Below are 21,136 nucleotides of genomic sequence, written 5' to 3'. Positions count from 1 at the left end.
GATAAAGACCTAAACGGTCCATCCAGTCTGCCTAACAGTCACACTCATTATCAATTCATGATTAAATCAACAATGAACGTGATATTATATGCTTCATCACAAGTCTCTCTTTGGTGTTTCTGGGACATAGATAGTAGAAATCCACCCGGCTTTGTTCTATGTTCCACCTACTGGAGTTTCCGTCAAAGCCCACTCCTGCCTACCTCAATCTGTCTTGTCATTTGCGAAACCCAGACCGTAAAAGTCTATCTAGTACTGTCCTTGGTTACAGATGCTGAAGTTGCCACTGAAGCCTGTTCCAGCCTATCCTAAACTGGATTGCCATATACAGACCTACAAGTTTGTGCTAATTAATTATATTTTGGGGGTTAAAAGTGGGCAATCCTTCGCTAACTTCTTAGCACATCTACATTATTACATTCTAACTGGCTAGTGCACAGATAACACAGGAGCTCTTATCACCTACAAAATAGTTGTTGGTAAGTGCTCCCTCATTAATATTTAAAAATGACTGTGCGTTAATGTCAACGTTAGTACATGTCTTCACAGCTAACAATGCAAATTATTCCTTTAGCCTCATGGATCATGTAAAGTTTTGAAGCCCGAGTCATCAGTTACTTTATAGGAAGGAAAAAAAAAGCCTCTGGGAACTTTCAAGGTTCTGTTTTTACAGCCAGTGTTCAATTTCCACTCCAGCTAAAAAAAAAAAAAAACCCTTCCTTATAAAGCCAATGTCCCTTTTGATTAAATATACTTATTTCAAAAATTGTAAATATTAATTTACTTAGCTTTTCATTATCCACAGTGTCTTCTTTAAAGTTAAAAATCTTCCTCCTTTGGTCTTATTTTATGTTCCAACGGTAGCCAGTGTTTCACAGCACACTTCTGTAAACAACCATTGTATCAGGGATTTAAGACTGGATTATTTAGAGAGAGAAAAATTGTTAAAATGTGAATTAAACAAAAACATTACATGTTTCTGCATAGCTCTCTCTAAAACTAAAAAAAAACTTTGAAAAAAACATACTACTTCATTTAACAGTGACTTCTAAAGCCCAACCCATATTGCAGAAAAAATGGTACCCTGTCTTAAAAAGATGTTCTCAATCAATCCTGCAAATAACCAATGAGAGAGCTCCACAGAAAATTTAAGTCTAAAGAAATAATGCATTCTATTGTGCTGTTTAAACCATATGGTTCTATAGTGCTCAAAGTAAAAATCCAAAATTGCTCTCACTGTTGTAATCAACTTTTATGGTCTCTCCCCCACCCTGCATCTCCCCTGCCCGCGTTGATGCTTGAACATGATCAATTACAAAACAACACAGTTCTTCAAATTTATGTTTAGAATCAGTGCAATGCTGAACAGTTGGGACTTGTGTTTTATTATGCTTAGAGCAGCTACAATGTTCATTCATTCAAATCTTCAAACATCTTGAGGTTTGTCTTACATATAACTTGTTACAAGGACATCGTATGCCATACAGCACAAATTCAGTTTCACATGTGCTGTAAAATTGTAGTTTTTACTCTCTACCATTAAATGGATAACAAAAATCAGTTAACTCTTCAGTGATCATAAATGTCTCACATTCCTGATTTCTAATGTGACCCTTTAATAGCTGACAAAAACAGTATCTACTGGTGAGCGATTCCTGATGGAACAGGAAGTAAAACGACTGACGATCCTCCTTTGCTGCAATATGGATGGGAGTGAGAAGTTGGAACCACTCCTCATTGGAAATATCAAACAACTCCGTTGCTTCAAGAATGTCAAGTGACTTCCTGTGTCATACGAGGCTAATGCAAATTCATGGATGACTGGGGAAATTTGGAAGCAGTGGCTAAAGAGGTTAGACACTAGAATGCCGGCACAAAAGCGTCAGATTTGATGCTTTGTGATAATTGTGCTGCACACAGTGATGATGTCAGGCTGCCTAACATCAAGGTGGTCTTCCTGCCACCAAACACTACCTCTCTGATGCAACCTATAGATCAGGGCATAATAGCCCATTTCAAACAACATCATCGGGCTCTTGTGCTACGTCGTCTGATGAGCGTTATGGATGACCAGACTGGCAAGGATAAATGTGCTGTTGAACTGGCTCGTAATCTAGCACTGTTGGATTCCCTACATATGCAGAAAGAAGCCTGGAATCATGTTATATAGGCAACCATTGTGAACTGCTACAAGCGGGCAAGCTTTGTTAAGGATGTGGAGAGGGACGAAACAGATGCAGCTGTTGCAAACGTGTCAGATGAACAAGTTATTGACATCCCAGCCAGTGTTACTGAAGAGGAGTTTCATCACTACGTAGCTGTTGATTATGATCTACAAACAGCTGATGACAGCACTGATGTCAGGATATATGCGCCTATATGCAGGCAATGGCTGATGATGAAACAGATGATGAAATGAGCAGTGAGGCACATGCTGACAAAATTCAACAATCTCCTGTCACTTTTGCAAGAGCTCTGGAGAGTCTCAACACCATGTGGGCCTATCTGGAGGCCACTGGATGTCAGTGCTATGACAGTTTTTACCATCTGGCAGACGTAGTCTATGGAACTCATAGACACAAGAGTGTACAGAGGGCTATGACTGATTACTTCAAGTAAGCCTAATGTCAGTTAACGGAAACTGTATAACATCAGTAAACGGAGACTGTGTACTGTATGCATAATAAACAGTACTGTACATATGTTTATCAGATGTCAAGCTTTTTTGGGTCACAATGTTTAAGTGCATACTCCAGTTAACTGCATGTATTTCTTTGGTCCCAGACCCTTGCACTTAAGCGGATTGCACTGTATTGACAAATCATTGTCACTTGAATGTTGTGAAAAATATATACGAAGTTGTAACTTTCTTTAAAAAGTTTTCCAAATCAATTCTCATCTGAAAAGGGTCATATCACTGTGAAGGCACAAAAGTTAGGCTTCTTGACAAAACTTGCAACTCTGCTTTTGTAAAAGAATAACTTGATAAATTAACCATTGTTGCCCCTGTGTTCATTGAGATCTGATTTTTGGCTGAGACGTGGTGTTCCCTCCTCTTTGTCCCTGGAACTGTTTTTTGCGTCTTTGAACTCTGCCTTTCATATGATCTTCTAAAAAGTGTACCTCAGCTTTTTCCTCATCTGCACCTGTGCTGTCTGAGGGGTCCAAAGATTCCTCAAATACTGCTGCCCTTTGGGCTTTGTAATCCTCTTCATCCCAATGGAATTTCTTTAATTTTTTTGGGGGGGGGTGGGGGGTTGTAGAGCCATATGAAATACTTCCAGTTGCGTCTTGTGCTCACTTAATTGCTTGTCAAATTCTTCCAACCCCAATTGATCCTTCAACTTTCACTCTCACTCTTGTTCATCTACTTGTATCTTAGTTTTTCCACCATCACTTCTCTGGTCTTTTCAATAAGTACCACCATAAGATCCAATGAGCACTTATTAAGGATGGAAAGTCAATTTTTCACAAAACGTTTATCTTCAGAGAAGATGCGTAGTTCTTTCAGTAATCAAAGACCTCTGAGAATATATTCATTCTTACAATATTCTATTAGTGGTGCTCCATGGAGTTCTGCCATATTAATGTCTCCATCTTCTACGTAAAATTATCCCGGACATTCTCATTCAATACATTTTTATCTTCTATTTCTTTTAGAAAGGAGCCTTTCGGCATATTGGATAAATAATCCAATGTAAACATAAACCACTTTGCCAGGACTGATTAGCCATATCTCAGTGTTTGTGAAAAAAAAAACCAACCATAATCAAATTAATACATGGCCATTAATGCAAAAAATAGAAAATCAGGTTTTTATGGCCTCTGTTAAAATGATCTTAGTGCACAGGAAAGACCCATGTAAGGGCAAGCTAAGGCCTATTTTTACTGTAGCTTATTAAAACGACCCCAAATATACCTGCACACATCTGCACATGAACTGGCATGTTGTTCTGTGCATAAATATCAGCCTCGGAAAAATTTTACATGCAAACAACTTTTGTGAGACTAATATTTATGTACTGAACATCTTGAGAAGATGTGTGCTGGCACTTTTGTTTTCTTCAAACATCCACACGGTGCAGTCACGCTTGGTGCAGGACCTTTGTGTGAATGTGTCTAGCAGATTTTCCCTGATTAGTGCTCAAATTCCATGTGCTTTGAATTTGTATCACATTATCTTGCTGCATCGCTGAAGAATATTTTCTCATTATTCTCACAGTAGAAGCTATGTGCTCAGCTATTGTCACATGGCTCTACTGCATGGCTTTCTGCACTGACCTCACAAGCTTTAACATTTTTTTTTTAAATGGCAAAATTTTAAAAATACAAAAATCACCAAGAGACAACATTAGCAAGACTGGTTTCTTAAGTCCCTGTATAGAAAGTAGTTTTGTTGCTTTCATTAGAAGTCTTTTCATGTCCTTGACAAACTACAGCTTCCAAAACTGAACATAATGCTCCAGATCTGCCTAAAAACATGCCTAATGCAGGCTTCCTCTTATAAAGTTGTCCTCGATTAAGTATGCATGTGGAGGGCAATTCCATAACTTCACAGCTGCCATTATGCACCCATTATCCCCAGGACCAGTTCTAGACATGATGGGGCCCAGGGCAGAAATTAGGGATGGGTCCCCAAAGCTTGCTTGCAGGTCATCTCTATTTCTACTTCAGGCAGTTTTGAGGCTCCCTTTAACAATTGCCCTGTTTGCCCATCCCTAACACAGGCCCTGATTATCCCCCGGATCCTATATAGTGCGACTTAAGTTATGCACGCAAATCTGGTCATATTCTGGACTTGCACACACAATCTAAATAGTTAACAAGCCAATCAGCGCTGATAATTGCTAATTTGTTCACTTGTTCAGAACCTCACTTAAATATTCCCTTATCTCTTATTAGTCCTGTTTGTCTGTCCTAATTAGATTGTAAACTCTGTCGAGCAGGGACTGTCTCTTCATGTTCAAGTGTACAGCTAGTAGCACTATAGAAATGATAAGTAGTAGTAGTAGTAATTAACAAGTAATTATTGACACTAATTGGCATTAATTAAAATTTATATGCAGAAATGTCTAAGCGTATTCTATAACATTATCAGCGTAAATTATAAGTTGCGCAATTGAAAATGGGGCTTGGCCATGGGTGTGGAATGGGTGGGTTGTGGGCACTTCTAAAATTTATGGGGTCCTTTTACTAGGCCTCTGGTCCAGTTTTTACCGCATCTACAAAAAACGGCTTTTTTCTTAATAGGACAGGAAAAGGGCCTGTGATAAAAATGAAACCAGTGCGCGCCCAAAACTGGCCTAAGCCCTTAATGCCACCCATTGATCTAGCAGTAAAGGCTCACGTGCTAAATGCGTGGTGACCTGTTGGCGCATGCCAAGTGCCAATTACCACCAGAACCTGTGTGCATAGGAGTAAATAAATAAATAATTGATCCATGTGTTATGAGCATGTGTCAAATCTGAAATTACCGCCAGAAGGGCACGTTGGCCTGGCAGTAGTCTCATTTGGGTGCACACTGCACGCATATAGAGCCTACCATGGCTTAGTTGTTATAGACTACATCTGGTCCATACCTAATTTAGGTGTTGGCAATTACACCAAGTTTTAATTGACGTAACTGCCCGTAACTAAATGTAGTTGCGCAGATGGGCGCTCAGTGTATTACTTTATCTATTTCTTTCTTTCTTTCTTTTTTTCTTTCTTTATTTCTTTCTAGGCTATGGCCTGTCACAAGGCATAAAGCGGTTTACACAGTTTAAAATCTATATAAAAAGCAGTTAAAATAATAATATATAAAATACAATACAAAATGCAAGAAAAGCATTAAAACCACAAAAAAAGTAAACATCATGAAGAAGAGGGGAAGGAGAAAAAACCCCCCAAATGAGTCTTCTGTAATTGGTATTCTATAACCGTGTGGAAATGTAGGCATATGCTATAAAGTATGTCTAGATTTAGGAGTACTTTATAGAATATGCCTAGGCATATTTTTTTCCGCACAGATTTTCAAGCGCCTTATATAAAATCTAGTCCTATGCATCAATGCAGAAAACTTAGTACATTTCAAGTCCTTCATTTTATAGGTGGGAATAACCAAATATGATAATAATTAAATCACAACCCAGTGCCAACCAAAATATAATCTTAATGTGAGTACTGGATGTATGGAATCAATCTTCACCCTGGACCTCGGCAGCAATTCTTTTCACTTAAGGACAATGCTCTATGACTCGCTGGTATCATCACTGGTCCTTTCTTGTTTTCACTTTTTCTAAAACCACATTTGGCACATTTGTTATTGATTCACTAGAAATTTTTAAACAATTTTTAATTAACTTGCTTCCACTTTCACTCGGAACATTGCTGAATCGTTCAAGAACCACCGTCAACATGGGGCATGTTTTGCCAATGCTTCATCAGGGCTCAGTCCTAGCATTTGTCTCAGCTTCTAAGTTAGATTGATTTAATACATCCAGTACTCACATTAAGGTTATATATTTGGTTGGTGCTGGGTTATGAAAAATTTGTACTTATGCACGTAAGCGTCGAAAGAGCTATTCTATAAGGGTATGCATAAGTGTTTTAGTGAGATCATGGGTAGGATGTGGGTGTGTTTCTCATTTACAGAAAACTGTAATTTACACTCATTCTTGCCACATCTAGGTGCCTGCAGTTACACCAGCTGCCATATTTTCAAAGCACTTAGACTTACAAAGTTCCATAGAGCTGGTGGTCATGCCTAGATTTCAGAGATATGCACATAACTTAGAGGATTTTTAAATTACGTGAATAAGTGTGCAACTGTTTGTCCATATCAATGGACCTTGAGTACAGCAAACAGGCAGGGTTTTCAGGGTATCCTTAATGAATATACACCAGATAGATCTGTATGGATACTATCTCCTTTGTATGCAAATCTACTTCATTAAGGATATCCTGAAAACCTGGCCTATTTGTGGCATTCAAGGCCTGAACTCCCTGAAACAGTGCATAGCCAGATTATTTTCATTGGCATACATATATGTGTCCATACATACTTAAATGATTAAAATGCCAGCATCTATCCAAGTACATGATACCTAACTTTAAGAGGGAAACGGAAGGGGAATAGGACTTGATATACTGCTTTTCTGTGTTTTTTGCATAACATTCAAAGCAGTTTACATAGTATATACAGGTACTTTTTTTTTGTACATGGGGCAATAGAGGGTAAAGTGACTCACCCTGAGTCACAAGGAGCTGCAGTGGAAATTGAATCCAGTTCTCCACAATCAAAGTCCATTGCACTAACCACTAGGCTACTCCACCAAGTGTCTCCTTAAAATATTACTTCTTTAATCCTTATCTTTATGCACATAAAACTCAGCTAAATTCTTGGAAATGTATAGCTGCCGAGAGGGGGGGGGGAAGGGGCAAACCTCCCCGGGCACAGGCCTCCGGGGGGGGGGGGGCAGCACCAAGGTCTCTCTCTCTCTCTCTCCTGCTCCTGATGAGACCCAGGTGATCACGTCCCGACAGGAGCAAGAGAGAGAAAACTCTGGCGCAGGACCCCCCTTGCATTGCCTGCCTAGCAGCTGCTGGGCCCTCAGGCTGTGCATGCTCAGTTTTGAGACCGAGCATGTGCAACCTGAGGAAAGCAGCCCCAGGGGCAAGCAATGCTGAGCAGAGAAAGGAACCTTGTTGCCTGCAGCTGGCGGGGCCAGCCAACCTACTTTGGACGGGCGGCGATGATTCTTGGGGGGGAGGTGGCGGCAATGACGATTCTGGGGGGTGGTGGCCCTGCCCCAGGCCCAGCTCAGTCTCTTGGCAGCCCTGTGGAAATGCACTTCTGTTTGAAGAAATCAATTAATAGTAGAGCTCTCAGACTTCATGTGGAGGAATCGTTTCAAAAATGCATCCAGGTTTCCTTTGGAAACTCATGTTTTCATAAATAACTAATCTGCTATTTTAATCTTTTCTAGTAACTCCCAAAGACAAACCTGAAAGAAAAGAAACACCTGAAAAGAAGGTTTCACCCAAAGGTTTGCATTTAATAAAATTGTTTTCCTATATTGTTTTCACACATCCACCATGGAATAGACTTCCTTAGTCAGTATGTCAATCTCCATCTCTGGCCATCTTCAAATCTAAGCTAAAAACTAAACTTCTGAGGCTGCTTTTAACTTCTAACTCCTATTCAGTCGTTCAGTACCCAGTTTTTATATGCAAGAAATTGTTTTCTTATTAATTGATGTTTCCCTGGTTACATCAGGAAAAATTAAAACATTATGACCACAAAATTTCTCATCTTTCTTAGGGAAATAGAATTTCGTAATCTTAATAGTCTCTTGCTCAGTTTGCAAGGTTGTAAAGAAAGTAGACCTAGTATCAATTACGTCTTCGGAAGTTTCAAGAAAATCAATTAAATTTAGGGTATCTACCTCTCCTAAACACTGATCCTGATTTCTTTGGTAGTAAACATAATTACAATTCTTAAATATCATAGTATCTGCATCCTCAAATTTTAGGACTTCCTTGAGATATTTTTCAGAAGAATGTGCAGAGTCAACAATATATGAAAGGGAAAATTCAATAAACACAAATTGTTAACTCTTTAACTGATTTTCAAGAGTATCGAGACATCTATGCAAAGGAAGACTATCTTTAATAAAAGATGTAATAGTTCCTTGTAGTTTCTTAACTTGGAAAGCCATCTGAGCTTGAATTTTCCCCAACGTTTGGATCTCAGAATCAATGGCAACCAATTTAGTTACCATATGTTGGGTAAAATCACAAAGTTGTAGAATAGATGATCGTAACCAAGTCTCGGTTCTTCTGACTATTTTCTATATATCTGCCAACGAAATATCCTTACCAAGTTCAGCTTCAGGCTGCACAATTTCTGGACATTTAACTACCAAGGGCATAGTTACCACTGACTTTTAAATGTCATTCAAATTCTGAGATATATCCAACCTGGTGTGGGGCAAACACTCCGGATAAATCCCTTTACTTCAGGAATCAAAGGAAGTTGTTGGTGGAGAGTGGGTAGGCCTTCCCCCTGAGTTTAAGGAGGGGCCTGAGTCTGGCGAACCCTTCGGGATCAGTCAGGGATCTATAATAAGATGTTTATTCATAAAACCCAATGCATGGGGAGTACTAGCCAAAATGCTTGATTTAATTTTTCATCGGCACTTCACCATTGTAAAAGAAAAAGTTACGGAGTAAATTTTCTATTTGAGCAGAGTTTCTAGCTCTACAGCTCCTCTGTCTCTTCTAAGGGGCTCCCAAGGGGCCTAGCTTGCCCCTTTGGGCACACGCCTCCAGCTGCGCACCACAGAAATGGCTGGTTTAAGTAGAAAGAGGGTGGGACACTAAGATGACATCAGATATCACCCTTCTCTCAGTCCCGAATCTCTCAGGAAATCTTTCCCCATTGCAATGTTGCAAAATTACGGATCTCAGACGATCTCTCACTCCTCCTGCCTTCCTTCCAGACGTGGCTGATTTAAGTAGGAAAAAGGCGGTGCAGTACGATGATGTCAGATGTCACCTTTCTCTCAGTCCAGGATTTCTCAGGAAATCCTTGCCCTTTGTAACACAGCAGATCTCAGACAGCCTCTCACTCCTCCTGCCTACCTTCCAGAAGCAGCTGGTTTAAGTAGAAAAAAGTCAGCGCACTATGATGATGCCAGACGTCACCCTTCTCTCAGTCCAGGATTTCTCAGGCAATCCTTCCCCACTGCATTACTGCAGATCTCAGATAGCTTCTCACGACTCCCCAGACACCTAGTTATAGAATTATCCTCTCGGAGTGTACTACAACCAGTAACCTTAGGTAAGAGGGTAATCAGGCACATATTTGAAGCCTGTTCTTTAAAGAAAGGTAGGTGACTATTTTTCTTTGTACAATACTAGCCTAAGTGGCAGAAAATGTGCCTACACTTAAACACTTAAGGCATGATCAATTACAAAGGCCCTATAGCTGGTGTAAATTCCTATACCATGATGTTAGCCAGAATATGCAAAAATTATAGTATTCTGTGATTTAAGTGTGTGTATATGTGTGCTCTGCTAAAACACCACCCATGAAGAAAAAAAGTGAACTTGTGATTGCTGCTACCCAATATTCGGAAATAGCTACCATCTTTGTTGCTATAGTGGGTATATCTCTTATCAAATATTTCTTTTTTGTATCTACTTCAGTTTAACTTGCTTATAGAAGGTGTGAATACAATTCAGTAATGTCGACGTACAGCAGATCTGCATTAAATATAACTCTGAAAAAAAATCCCTATTACTTAAATGTTATCCATTCAACTAAGTTCAAATCTCCTTTGATTCTTATATGTATTTACTTAACCTATATGTTGGGACCTTCACTGATTCCTGTTGTCAGCCTATTTATATCAAAACCAGTGGCAGAAGCTCTAACTGCATGAAATGATGAAATAACCCATGGTATGCATATCTTGATTGCCTGCCTAGCTGAATTAAGATAAGGGAAAGGGAAATGGGACTTAATAGACCACCTTTCTGAGGTTTTTGCAACTACATTCAAAGCTGTTTACATATATTCAGGTACCTATTTTCTACCAGGGGAAATGGAGGGTTAAGGACTTGCCCAGAGTCATAAGGAGCTACAGTGGGAATGGAACTCAGTTCGCCAGGATCAAAGTCCACTGCACTAACCACTAGGCTACTCCTCCACAGCTATACCTCCATGGTTACAATGTCAGTTTCTCATCTTAGCATTCCTGCCTAGAAAATAGCACTATTTTTTTTATTATTATTTCCTGGTTCCCTCTTAATCTTGAGAACCACTGTCTTCCCATTTAATTAAGCTGTTAACTTAATCAAGGCTTATTGTTATCAATGGCACTGAAATTGTCGTTCCAGTCATAGCAGCTTCTTCTCTGACCTTTACAACTGCAAATGTTTCCTTGCATCTAGCTCCACAAGAATACTCGTCCTGGTACCCTGACTCCTTATGACTGAAGAGACTAGTATTGTTATGTGAGGCATCTACATGTAGGATATGTTTAGGAAACAGAGGCATCCAAATGTGCTTAAATATAGAAACCGAAACTTAAGAACCTTATTTTTAAAAACCTGAGCATTTTTTGAAAATTGACCCAAAGTAGATGGCATTTTCAAAGCTATCATCCCCCTCATTCAATAATAGGCCACCTACATTTAAGCACCATGGGGGAAACTCTATAAATAGCGCTAAGAAAGGGGTGTAAAAAAAACCAAAATCAGCGCTAAGCACTGTTCTATAAAGGATCATGCTGATTCCCATGCTCATCTTTGGGTGCCAGACTTACGCCTGCTGAAACCCGATATAAATGGTGGTGCCCAAGTCAGGTACACTGAGGTAGTATTCTGTAAGTACATGCATAACTTTTCGGAATACCCCTGACATGTCCATGCCCCTCCCATTGCCATGCCCCCTTTTGGGATATGCGTTATGGGAGTTAGACACTCTGCCTTATAGAAAAGCGCACAGCTAGATGCTCAAGCAAATTTTAATGAGTGCCAATTTACCATCAATAATTGGATTGTTAGCACCCAATTATTTATGGTTAGTAGCTCGTTAACCAATTAATTTGTATGCACATCTCAGCAGAGGTCACTAAATCTGCAATGTGTGGTATTAGGTCTAATGTATGACAAACACCTAAATGATGGTAGCCACAGACAGTGAACACAAGTCAAAACTTACATCTAGAAGGCACAAGTGACCCCCTGAAGCAAGCATTTGTGCCGAAACTCAGATCTCTTTCAGGTCCTTCAGTGGAGTTTTACAACAATTGGACTGATATTGTGGATTTTATTAAAACACTAGTAAAACATACCCGTTTCTTGCGCAAATGAAACGGGCGCTAGCACGGTTTCCTTCCGAACCTCCCCCCTCCCTACTCACCCCTTCGGCGTTCTGAAGGCACTGACCGCCATTGGCACTGACCGCCATTGTTGCGGACCTCGGCACGCCACCTTCAATCTGCTGTTTCGTTGGTTGTGAAGCCACTGATGCCATTGCTGCACCCTCGACGTCATAACGTTTGACGCGAGGGCGAGCCCCCAACACAGTGTTTTTGGTGGATTCACCACCACGAAGGCTTCGAACTGGAAGGAAGTGCCCGGAGGACCTGACAGTGACATCAGTGTCCTCAGAACATTGAGGGTGAGTTTTATTATATAGGACTAGTATAAAAGCCCCGTTTCAGGCAGAAAGGAAACTGGCGCTAGCAAGGTTCCCCCCTCCCCCAGTTCCAGACCCCTCCATCACTTCCCCCTCCCAGGTCCAGGCCAAGGCCCGTCCCTCCCGGTCCGAGTTCCAGATTCCACCTCCCTCCCTCTGAGTTCCCGACCTGTGCCTTCCTCCCTCCGATTTCCTGCCCCCCTTCGTAGTTCCCAACCTGTGGCCCCCCCTGTCGCAACCATTTGGAACCCCCCTTCCCGCCGGCAAACCTCCCCAGTCGCTGTCGTGTACCTGTGCTGGCGGGGGACCTCAACCCCTGCCAGCCGAAGGCTTCTTCTGTCGGCCAGACGGCTTGAATGAGGACCCACGTTGGAATCAGTTTGTGCTCGTGCGTCTGACGTCTGATGCACGCACACAAACAGATTCCACAGCGTAATGCATCATGACGTCAGCGAGGCTTTGGAGACCCAAAGTTACGGACAGAGGCAGCCAGGTTTTCGAACGTTGGAGGTGAGAATTATTATATAGGATTATTGGTGCCTTTACCTCTAGAGTATCTTCTTGTGAAAACCTATATGCCATCCCTACACTAGTAGACTCTGGTGCCCTATTGTTATACACATAAAAATACACTAAAAGGTTAATATTCAAAATGATTTGATCAAATCACACTCACTGTTTACCAAGAGCATATTCAGTGGCATGTGCTTGGATAGTGCTGCTGAATACTCTGTCTGACCACCAGGCACTATCCAGGGTGGTCTGTGGATAGATTTGAGGAGAATTCAAGAGTTAGTTAAGCCCTGTTAGTTAAGCCCTGCTAATATTCAGCAGTGCCCTGCTTAACTGAGCACAGCACAAAAGCTTTCCTACGTTAAACAGCAATACCTGGGTAACTCTTGGCAAGTCTCCAAGTACCTGATATTCGATACTGGTGCCCGAATAGGGACCAGCTCTGAATCCTGGGGCCTAGTTCAGCTGGTGCTGGACAGTATTTAAAGAAACACTGATCGATACCAGCTGGATATTGACCGATAAGCTATTGAAGATGCGCTCCTGAAAGAAGAACTAAATTGATAGTAGTGATTGTAGACTTCAGATTTAGGGATCGTTGTTTCAAAACTGTATACAGCATCCCTTTGGAAATTATTTATTTATTTATTTGTTTGTTTATTTATTTATTGCATTTGCATCCCACATTTTCCCACCTCTTTGCAGGCTCAGTGTGGCTTACAATACATCAAGAAAGGTGGAAATATATTAGAAAATAGACATTTAGTGTTACAGAAGGATCTTAGGCAACAAGATAATGATAGAACATGATAGTAGTATAACAAGCAGATATTGTAAGACAGTTCTGAATATATGTGGAGGAGTTGTGTATACGTGTATTATCATGAAGTGATGTGGCTTCATAAATAACTAATTTGCAATTTTATTATTTTCTAGCAATTCTCAAAGGCCAACCTGAAAGGAAAGAAAAAGCTGAAAAGAAAGTTTCCCCCAAAGGTTTGCTTTTAATAAAGTTTTCTTTGTTACTGACTTCACACGTGCACTGGTTTATACTCGCTTCTTGTTTACGTTCATACACTACAGTGTATGTATCAGACTCTATGACAGTTTCAGATATGATGATCATTCTTATTATAGCAGCAGTCAGGTCCCAGGAGTAGCATAGTGGTCGGTCCAGTGGATTGTAGAGAAGGGGACCCAGGCCCATATTCCACTCTATTAATATAGGTCAGTGTAAAATGACCATTTTACTGGTATAAGTACCGATTTTGGAACCTATGGGGCCCTTTTACTAAAGTGTGTTAGGCTGTTAACATGAATTTTTAAGGTTACCATGTGCCAAGTCAGACGTTAAGGGAATTTTCTGTTAGAGGGTGGAACTAGGTGGGACATGGGTAGGGAATTGGTGTGTAAAGTGTACAGCAATTAGTGTGCTGCACTTACCATGTGGTAACTGACAGCGCTGGACTACTTACCACCTCCTAAATAGGAGGCACTAAGGGCCAGATTAATAAATGATGCTCCAAAATTGGCACAGGAAAAAATCGTTGCTCAACGCTATTCTATAAATGTTGCTCTGGGCTGAATGTCCTTTATAGAATTGCACTGAGCACCGATTCTCATGCCCACATTTGGGTGCCAGACTTACCGCTTGCTATATAGGAATTACCGTCAGGCTACCACAGTAGACTAACGGTACTTCCCACCCCTAGCGTGTCATCATTTCTGGTACTATAAAAATTTATTTATTTTTGTAGTGCCGGAGTGTACTCGGCAGTAATTGGGCAGTGCCGCACGCTGCCCAGTTACCGCCAAAATAACACAAGAGCCCTTACCACCACCTCAGTGGGTGGTGGTAAGTGCTCCCCCCCGAAATGGCCATGCATCAAGTTCTTTACTTGCTGCCCAGCCATTTCCTGTACGAACGCGAGACTTTGGTAAAAGGGGGCCTCGGCCCCTTTTGCCACAGCTTGGTAAAAGGGGTCCTATGAGATTTGGGCACCTATTGTTATAGAGTAGTGCACAGCCAGATACAAGTGCAAATCCTAATTGGTGTCAATTAATATCAATAATTGATTATTAACAGCCAATTATTGATGCTTATTGGCTCGTTAACCAATTAACTTGCATACACATCTCAGGATCATGCCCAAATTTTGGCATGCAAATTGGGGCAGCCTTTATAGAATCTGGGGGTAAGTGCCAGCACACTGTCTGCAACCTGATTAACATGTGTTAACGCAACTAATGTTAACGCACAACCTCAAATGAAAATATGCTGGGTATGTGCCCAATAGCTGCTGTGTTTGATTTGCAGCTACTGAACAGTCATTTTTGGAAACTGGAAAATCGAATGCACTTTAGTGAAAGGACCTCAATATGTGTATATCAAGGTACCTGCACATGTAAGTGCCCAAGTTTAGAAAAGTGGGCATTCAGAATCAGCAAATTAAAAAAATTGAAAGACATTTTGGAGGAAGATTGAACACCAGTGAGGTAGGCACAGTTATTGCCTCAGCCACTGCTGCAAACCTTAGGTCCAAATGAGAAGTTACCAATTGAAAATTGGTGCACATCCATTTTGGGCCTGAGACCTTACTGCCACCCATTCACTTAGCGGTAAGGTCTCACACATTAACCGTGCGGTAATACTTGCACATGCCTTGGACAGGTGTAAATTCATATATATTTTTTTAAGTATACCTTTATTGCCATTGCAAAATTTGAACTACGTGCATAGTTTTCTAGCCCTGTCCAAATGCTGCTCCTTCCAAACTGCGCAGCTATTGAACAGGTAAGTAATGACTTTCTAAAATCACTGTTTTCAGCTGTGGGGCTTTTCCACTCCAAATATCACCATTTAGACATGTAAAACCATTCAAACTTTCTAAAATGATTTCCTAAATGTGTGCACAGTAAAACATTAAGGGTCTTCACACTGTTATCCTACACAGTGGTTAAATAGCAGGAGCACATCAAAGACTGCTTTTCTGTAAACAGAAGGTTGAATCCTGCTGCTCTAACAATGGCTGGCCAGAGTGAGGCTGAGTATCAAGAAATTAATTCTTCATGTTCAGCATCACTTTAATTGTATCTGGAGGCCAAAAAGGGATTCTCCTTAGTTACTTTTTTTTTAATATAAGGAGATTCTATCTGCTATTTGTTTGTAAAATGTAGCATGGCTCCTTTCTAGAGACAGTAAGCTACTGTATCCATCATGTTGGGGCCTGTAAAATGCTTGCTACTAGCTCAGCCCTTTTTAATAGCATACACTGTCAAAATCTTACAACTGGTTTGAGGCAGGTGTTCAGCTTTTGGCTTTGGTGAGTAGATATTAAATATATGGTAGTGGAAAATCTGCTTAGCATGCACATTAATGCCTTCTTAACCCATGCTTTTTTAAGCACTCGCTAAACTTTATTACATAGCCCCCTTAGGAGTGACAGTTTAAATACAGTTTTGTGCCTACTTATCTGTCGGTTCTTTTTTTTTTTAATTTACAGAAGAGAAAATTAAAATCTCTGAAGCAGAACAAAAGGCAAAAATAAAAGTTCAAAGGAGTAAACTGGAAACAACAACAGAAAGAGTCAAGAAAACAGATGCAAAGGAAGTGGGAAAAGCAAAGATCATCCCTAAAGTACAGGAGAGTAAACCAGTAACTAATGTGTCATGGACAGAAGAGAAAGGTAAACACATACCAGAAAGATGCTAAAGAAGATTGTAAAACTAGTGATGTCAAAGGTGGAAAAGACCAAAGCTCAAACCTGAAATATTTAAGAAAAATGAAGCTAATAGTGTAAGGTGAAACTGGGTCTTCATGGCTAAAGATTCATTGGAGTACATTTCAGGGCAGATGATCCGCAAACTCCAAGATGGAAGAAAAGAAGAGCAGATCAGTGATAGATGTTCCCACCATTTATTAGTCAATCCACATATAAAGACAATATACTCTCCATACCCATTTTTTGCCCATGCCCCTCCTTGTTACACCTCTTAACATAAAATGCCGTTAATGAATGAATTAGCATATGCTAATTCTAAAAATTGTTCAAAAGTAGTCATCACATTTGTGCGGCGGCAGCCAACGCATGCCAATTGGCATGCTAATTCCCCAAACACTATATAATGGCATTCAAAATTGCGCATGCAAAGTTTGGGTGCATGCTCAATTTGCACATACAATTTAATTGTACGAGCCGATTAGCACCAATTGGGCGCTAACAAACAATTATTGGTGCTACTTGGCAACAATTCGAATTTACACGCACATCTTCCTAGTCAGGATTCTATAAAGATGCATGTGTAAATATTTCTGCGTGGATCTGAAAAGGGGGCATGGCCATGAGAGGGGCATGGGCGGATCATGGGTGTTCCTTGAATTTGCACACAGTGTCATAGAATTTGCTAGATCCAAGCCTAATTTAGGTGCAAGGATTTATATCAAGTGTCAGGTGGTATAAATGGGCACACCAAAAATTAGGCCCCAGATTCTACATAGCGTGCTTAGAGATACATGCTGTATTTTATAACTACACGCATAGATTGTTTAACAACTATTAAGTGTTGTTAACTGCTCTTAACAAGCAATAAGAAGCATTAATTAGCAAAAATGAGACTTTACGAGCATACATTGCTAAGCATATTCTGTCATTTACTGCCCCAAAATTCTAACGTGCACAGGCAAAAAAAGGACATGGTTAGGGGGCATTGACATGAGCATGTTGTGGACATTCCAAAATCTACGCACGTTGTTATAAAATATGGGCCAGTATGCGTAAATCTACGTGCAGGGATTTACACCAGCTTTTCATTGGCGTAAATGGACATGTGTAGATCAGTCGTATTCACTACGCCTAAGCGTATTCTAAGTATTGCGCATAGATTTACACACAGTATTTAGTATACTTAGGTGTAATTGCTTAGCGAGCATTAATTTTAGGCACCTATATAGGTTCGAGAAGGCACACCCTACTGATCCAACTTAAGTGCCTGAACTCAGCAACACAACGAAACTAAAACTTGCAATGAACATTATATAACTCTTCTTCTCTTGATTCTCTATTGTGTCTGTAACACATATATCTCATTCTCTATAACATCACTCTGTATTTGTTTCATCACCGGAGGTGGCTAACACTTCACGGTACTATGTAAGCCACATTGAGCCTGCAAATAGGTGGGAAAATGTGAGGTACAAATGCAACAAATAAATAAATAAATAATTTGGGCCCTAAGTGCTATTCTATGAACGGCCCCCAACTCGGAGCATCATTTATAGAGCAGTGTGCCGAATTTGGACACCATTTACAGAATTTAGTCCTAAGTGCCTAATGCACTTTAGTAAAAGGGCCCCTTAGTTAATGAACCCCTATTGCGATAAGGATAAGGTTTGGACACATCACAGGGTAAGATGCAGATGAAAGGCTAGACTTTTGAATTCTGGTGCATATTCAAACAAAATCTTTTCTTGCTTTCTGTTTCTCTCCCAATTTTTAATAAGTTCATGACAACGTTAATGAATTGAATTTTGGAACTGAATTTCAAGAATATTTGCCAAGCTTGGAAAATCAGATTTCAGCATTTTACTTCAGAATTGTCACTGAAATTCAGCCCACACATTTTACGGAGTTTGAGGACGTATAGAAAGAAATTACTGATTTGTTTTTTAAACCTAGCCAGGGTTACCATAGTTATATCTATAAGAGGAACCCAAGTACAAGCTGGAAACAAGATATCAGGCATGCAGCAAGGTAAAATTGTTTCCATTTTCGGCCAGCTGTACATTTTCTCTTACTTTCATAATTAATTATGGAATAGAAAATAAAGCAAAGAAAACGTAGGAGTGTATGTTTTCTTTGTTGCCTAGGGAAAGTTTCTACACAAAGTTATATCTGCATTTGACAGATTATTGAAAACAGTGTGCATACTTAACTGCTATGGACCTTACACACATCCACAAACCTGTAGATTGTGGCATTGGATTTTTTTTTCAATGGTAAAATATCATCTGCCTGTTATTCAAAGCAATTTAAGTAGCAGGAGGGACTTCTGCCCACTTAAGTCACTTTGAGCCGCCCATCCACTGATATTCAGTGGCACTAAACCAAGCAATGCTGCTCAATATTGTCTCTGACCACACAGGATCACTGCTGGGATGCCAGTGAGGGTTGCTGTTTCACAATCACATTGTCAATAATAAGGGAGAGACAAACTCTTCAGAACTCCAGGGAACCTGTCTGTCCCTAGTGACTGAAAGTACAATATTGAAGCACCTCCCCTTACTGGCAGCAGTGCAGTTGTACACCTGACTCTTGTTCAACTTAGAGGAAACAGTGTGCATAGCTAACCCGGACAATTTAGGACAGCTCTAAAGCTGACAGCCCCCATCTCCAGCCTACCTGTGGAATTCACTGCCAAAAGCTATGAAAACAACCTACAACCATCTAAACTTCAGGAAATCACTAAAAACCAACCTGTTCAAAAAGGCATACCCTACCGACCCAAAATAAATGCCTACACTCTGCAACACAGCAAAACCAAAGCTCGTAATGGACTCTATATAACCTCTCCTCTCTTCGATCCCCATTGTGCCTGAACCTTAATCGACCACAACATCACCATGTATTTGTTTCTCTACTGGACTTGGCGAACGCCTTTACGGTACTATATAAGCCACATTGAGCCTGCAAATAGGTGGGAAAATGTGGGATACAAATGTAACAAATAAATAAATAAATAAATACCTAACATTCATGGTGTTCCAGTGGGGCCAGTGGGGTCCGGAGTGAAGGCCACTTGCTTCTGCTTCTTGAGGCTGCCAAAAGAAAAGTTACAGCAGCCATTTTGTGAAGGCAGCCACAAGAGGCAGGAGCGAGTGGGTTTCGATCCTGTCTCCATCACCACCATGGATATCACATAGGTTCAGGGGGGGGAGGGGTATTGGAGGGACATGTCAGGAAGGAGGGGGAATGGGGATACATACTTTTGCAGACTTGGAAAAGGGTGAATGGGAAGAGGTGGCTGCATTGGGCGGTAGGAGTGGAATCATGAATATTGCAGAACAAAAATAAGTTATGCGAGTTCCAGCAGATATTCAGCTGGGACCCATGTAAATATTTTATGTGGGCCCTGGATGGGTATTGGCCAGGTCCTGCATAAGCTCCAGCGGCCAGTCCCACTGACATTAGCATTGGATATTCAGTTCCGGTGCCCGGACATGGCCTGGCACTAAATATCGGGGGCTAATCTAGCTGGCAACCCACCACCCGCTGAATATTGGTTCCCATGAAGGAGATTCTATAAATGCTGCCTAAATCAGTGCGAACTAAGCGTATTCTATAATCGGTGCCTAGATATTGGCATGGAATATAGAATATGCTTAGTCAATATATCAGTGCTTAAAACTATGGGTCTCCATTTACACTAATGAACACCTGGTGTAAAACCCTGCATGCAGATTTAAGTGCACTGGGCCATATTCTATAACTAGGTGTGTAAATTTCGGAAAGCCCATGAAATGCCCATTTTCCCACCCATAACACGCCCATTTTCACTTGCATACATTAGAAATTAGGTGCACTGTGTTACAGAATACACGTGGAGGGGCATAATCGAACGCGAACGCCTTTCTCCATGGGCATCTATCTCCGAGAACGGGTACGTGAAGGGGCGGGACAAACCGTATTTTGGAAAAAAATGGGCGTCCCTCTTTTTTCCGATAATACGGTTTGTGCCAGCCAAATGCATTGGATTTGTGCGGATTTGAGCTGGGCGTTTTTGTTTTTCAGCGATAATGGAACCCGAAGGCGCCCAACTCAAAAACAAACAAATCCAAGGCATTGGGTTGTGGGAGGGGCCAGGATTCGTAGTGCACTGGTCCCCCTCACATGCCAGGACACCAATCGGGCACCCTAGGGGGCACTTGTAACAATTAAAAAAAAAGTTAACTACCTCTGAAGTCCATAGCTCCCTTCCCTTGGGTGCTGAGCCCCGCAAATCCCCCCCCAAAACCCACTCCCCACAACTCTACACCATTACCATAGCACTTATGGCTGAAGGGGGGCACCTAGATGTGGGTACAGTGGGTTTTGGGTGCAGTTTGGAGGGCTCCCATTTACCAGGTAGGGGGAGATGGGCCTGGGTCCACCTGGCTGAAGTCCACTGCACCCACTAACAACTGCTCCAGGGACCTGCATACTGCTGTGATGGAGCTGGGTATGACATTTTCAGGCTGGCATACAGGCTGGAAAAAAAAAGTTTTAAAGTTTTTTTTTTTTTTTGGGTGGGAGGGTGTTAGTGGCCACTGGTGCATTCAGGGGTTGTCATCCCCGATTCCCTCCGGTGGTCATCTGGTCATTTAGGGCACTTTTTTGGGAATTGTTCGTGAAAAAAAATTGCACCTTTCTTTTTTCGATTATCGGCCGAGGACGGCCA

The 21,136-nt window shown here is 41.0% G+C and overlaps 1 protein-coding gene across 1 annotated transcript in view; it reads left to right on the top strand.

The window, feature by feature from the left end:
- LOC115464762 (triadin-like) overlaps window positions 1–21,136 on the top strand; it is a 248,485-nt gene that overhangs the window by 21,790 nt on the left and 205,559 nt on the right. The window contains exons 10-12 of the mRNA XM_030195115.1: window positions 7,968–8,027; window positions 13,640–13,699; window positions 16,207–16,389. Of these exons, the coding sequence (XP_030050975.1) occupies window positions 7,968–8,027; window positions 13,640–13,699; window positions 16,207–16,389 (303 nt within the window). The remainder of the gene's footprint in view (window positions 1–7,967; window positions 8,028–13,639; window positions 13,700–16,206; window positions 16,390–21,136) is intronic.

The sequence above is a fragment of the Microcaecilia unicolor genome, chromosome 3 (assembly GCF_901765095.1).
Source record: "Microcaecilia unicolor chromosome 3, aMicUni1.1, whole genome shotgun sequence".
NCBI classification, from domain to species: Eukaryota; Metazoa; Chordata; class Amphibia; order Gymnophiona; family Siphonopidae; genus Microcaecilia; species Microcaecilia unicolor.
The sequence above is the reverse complement of the archived record's forward strand: the minus strand, read 5'-3'. Positions and strand labels throughout refer to the sequence as shown.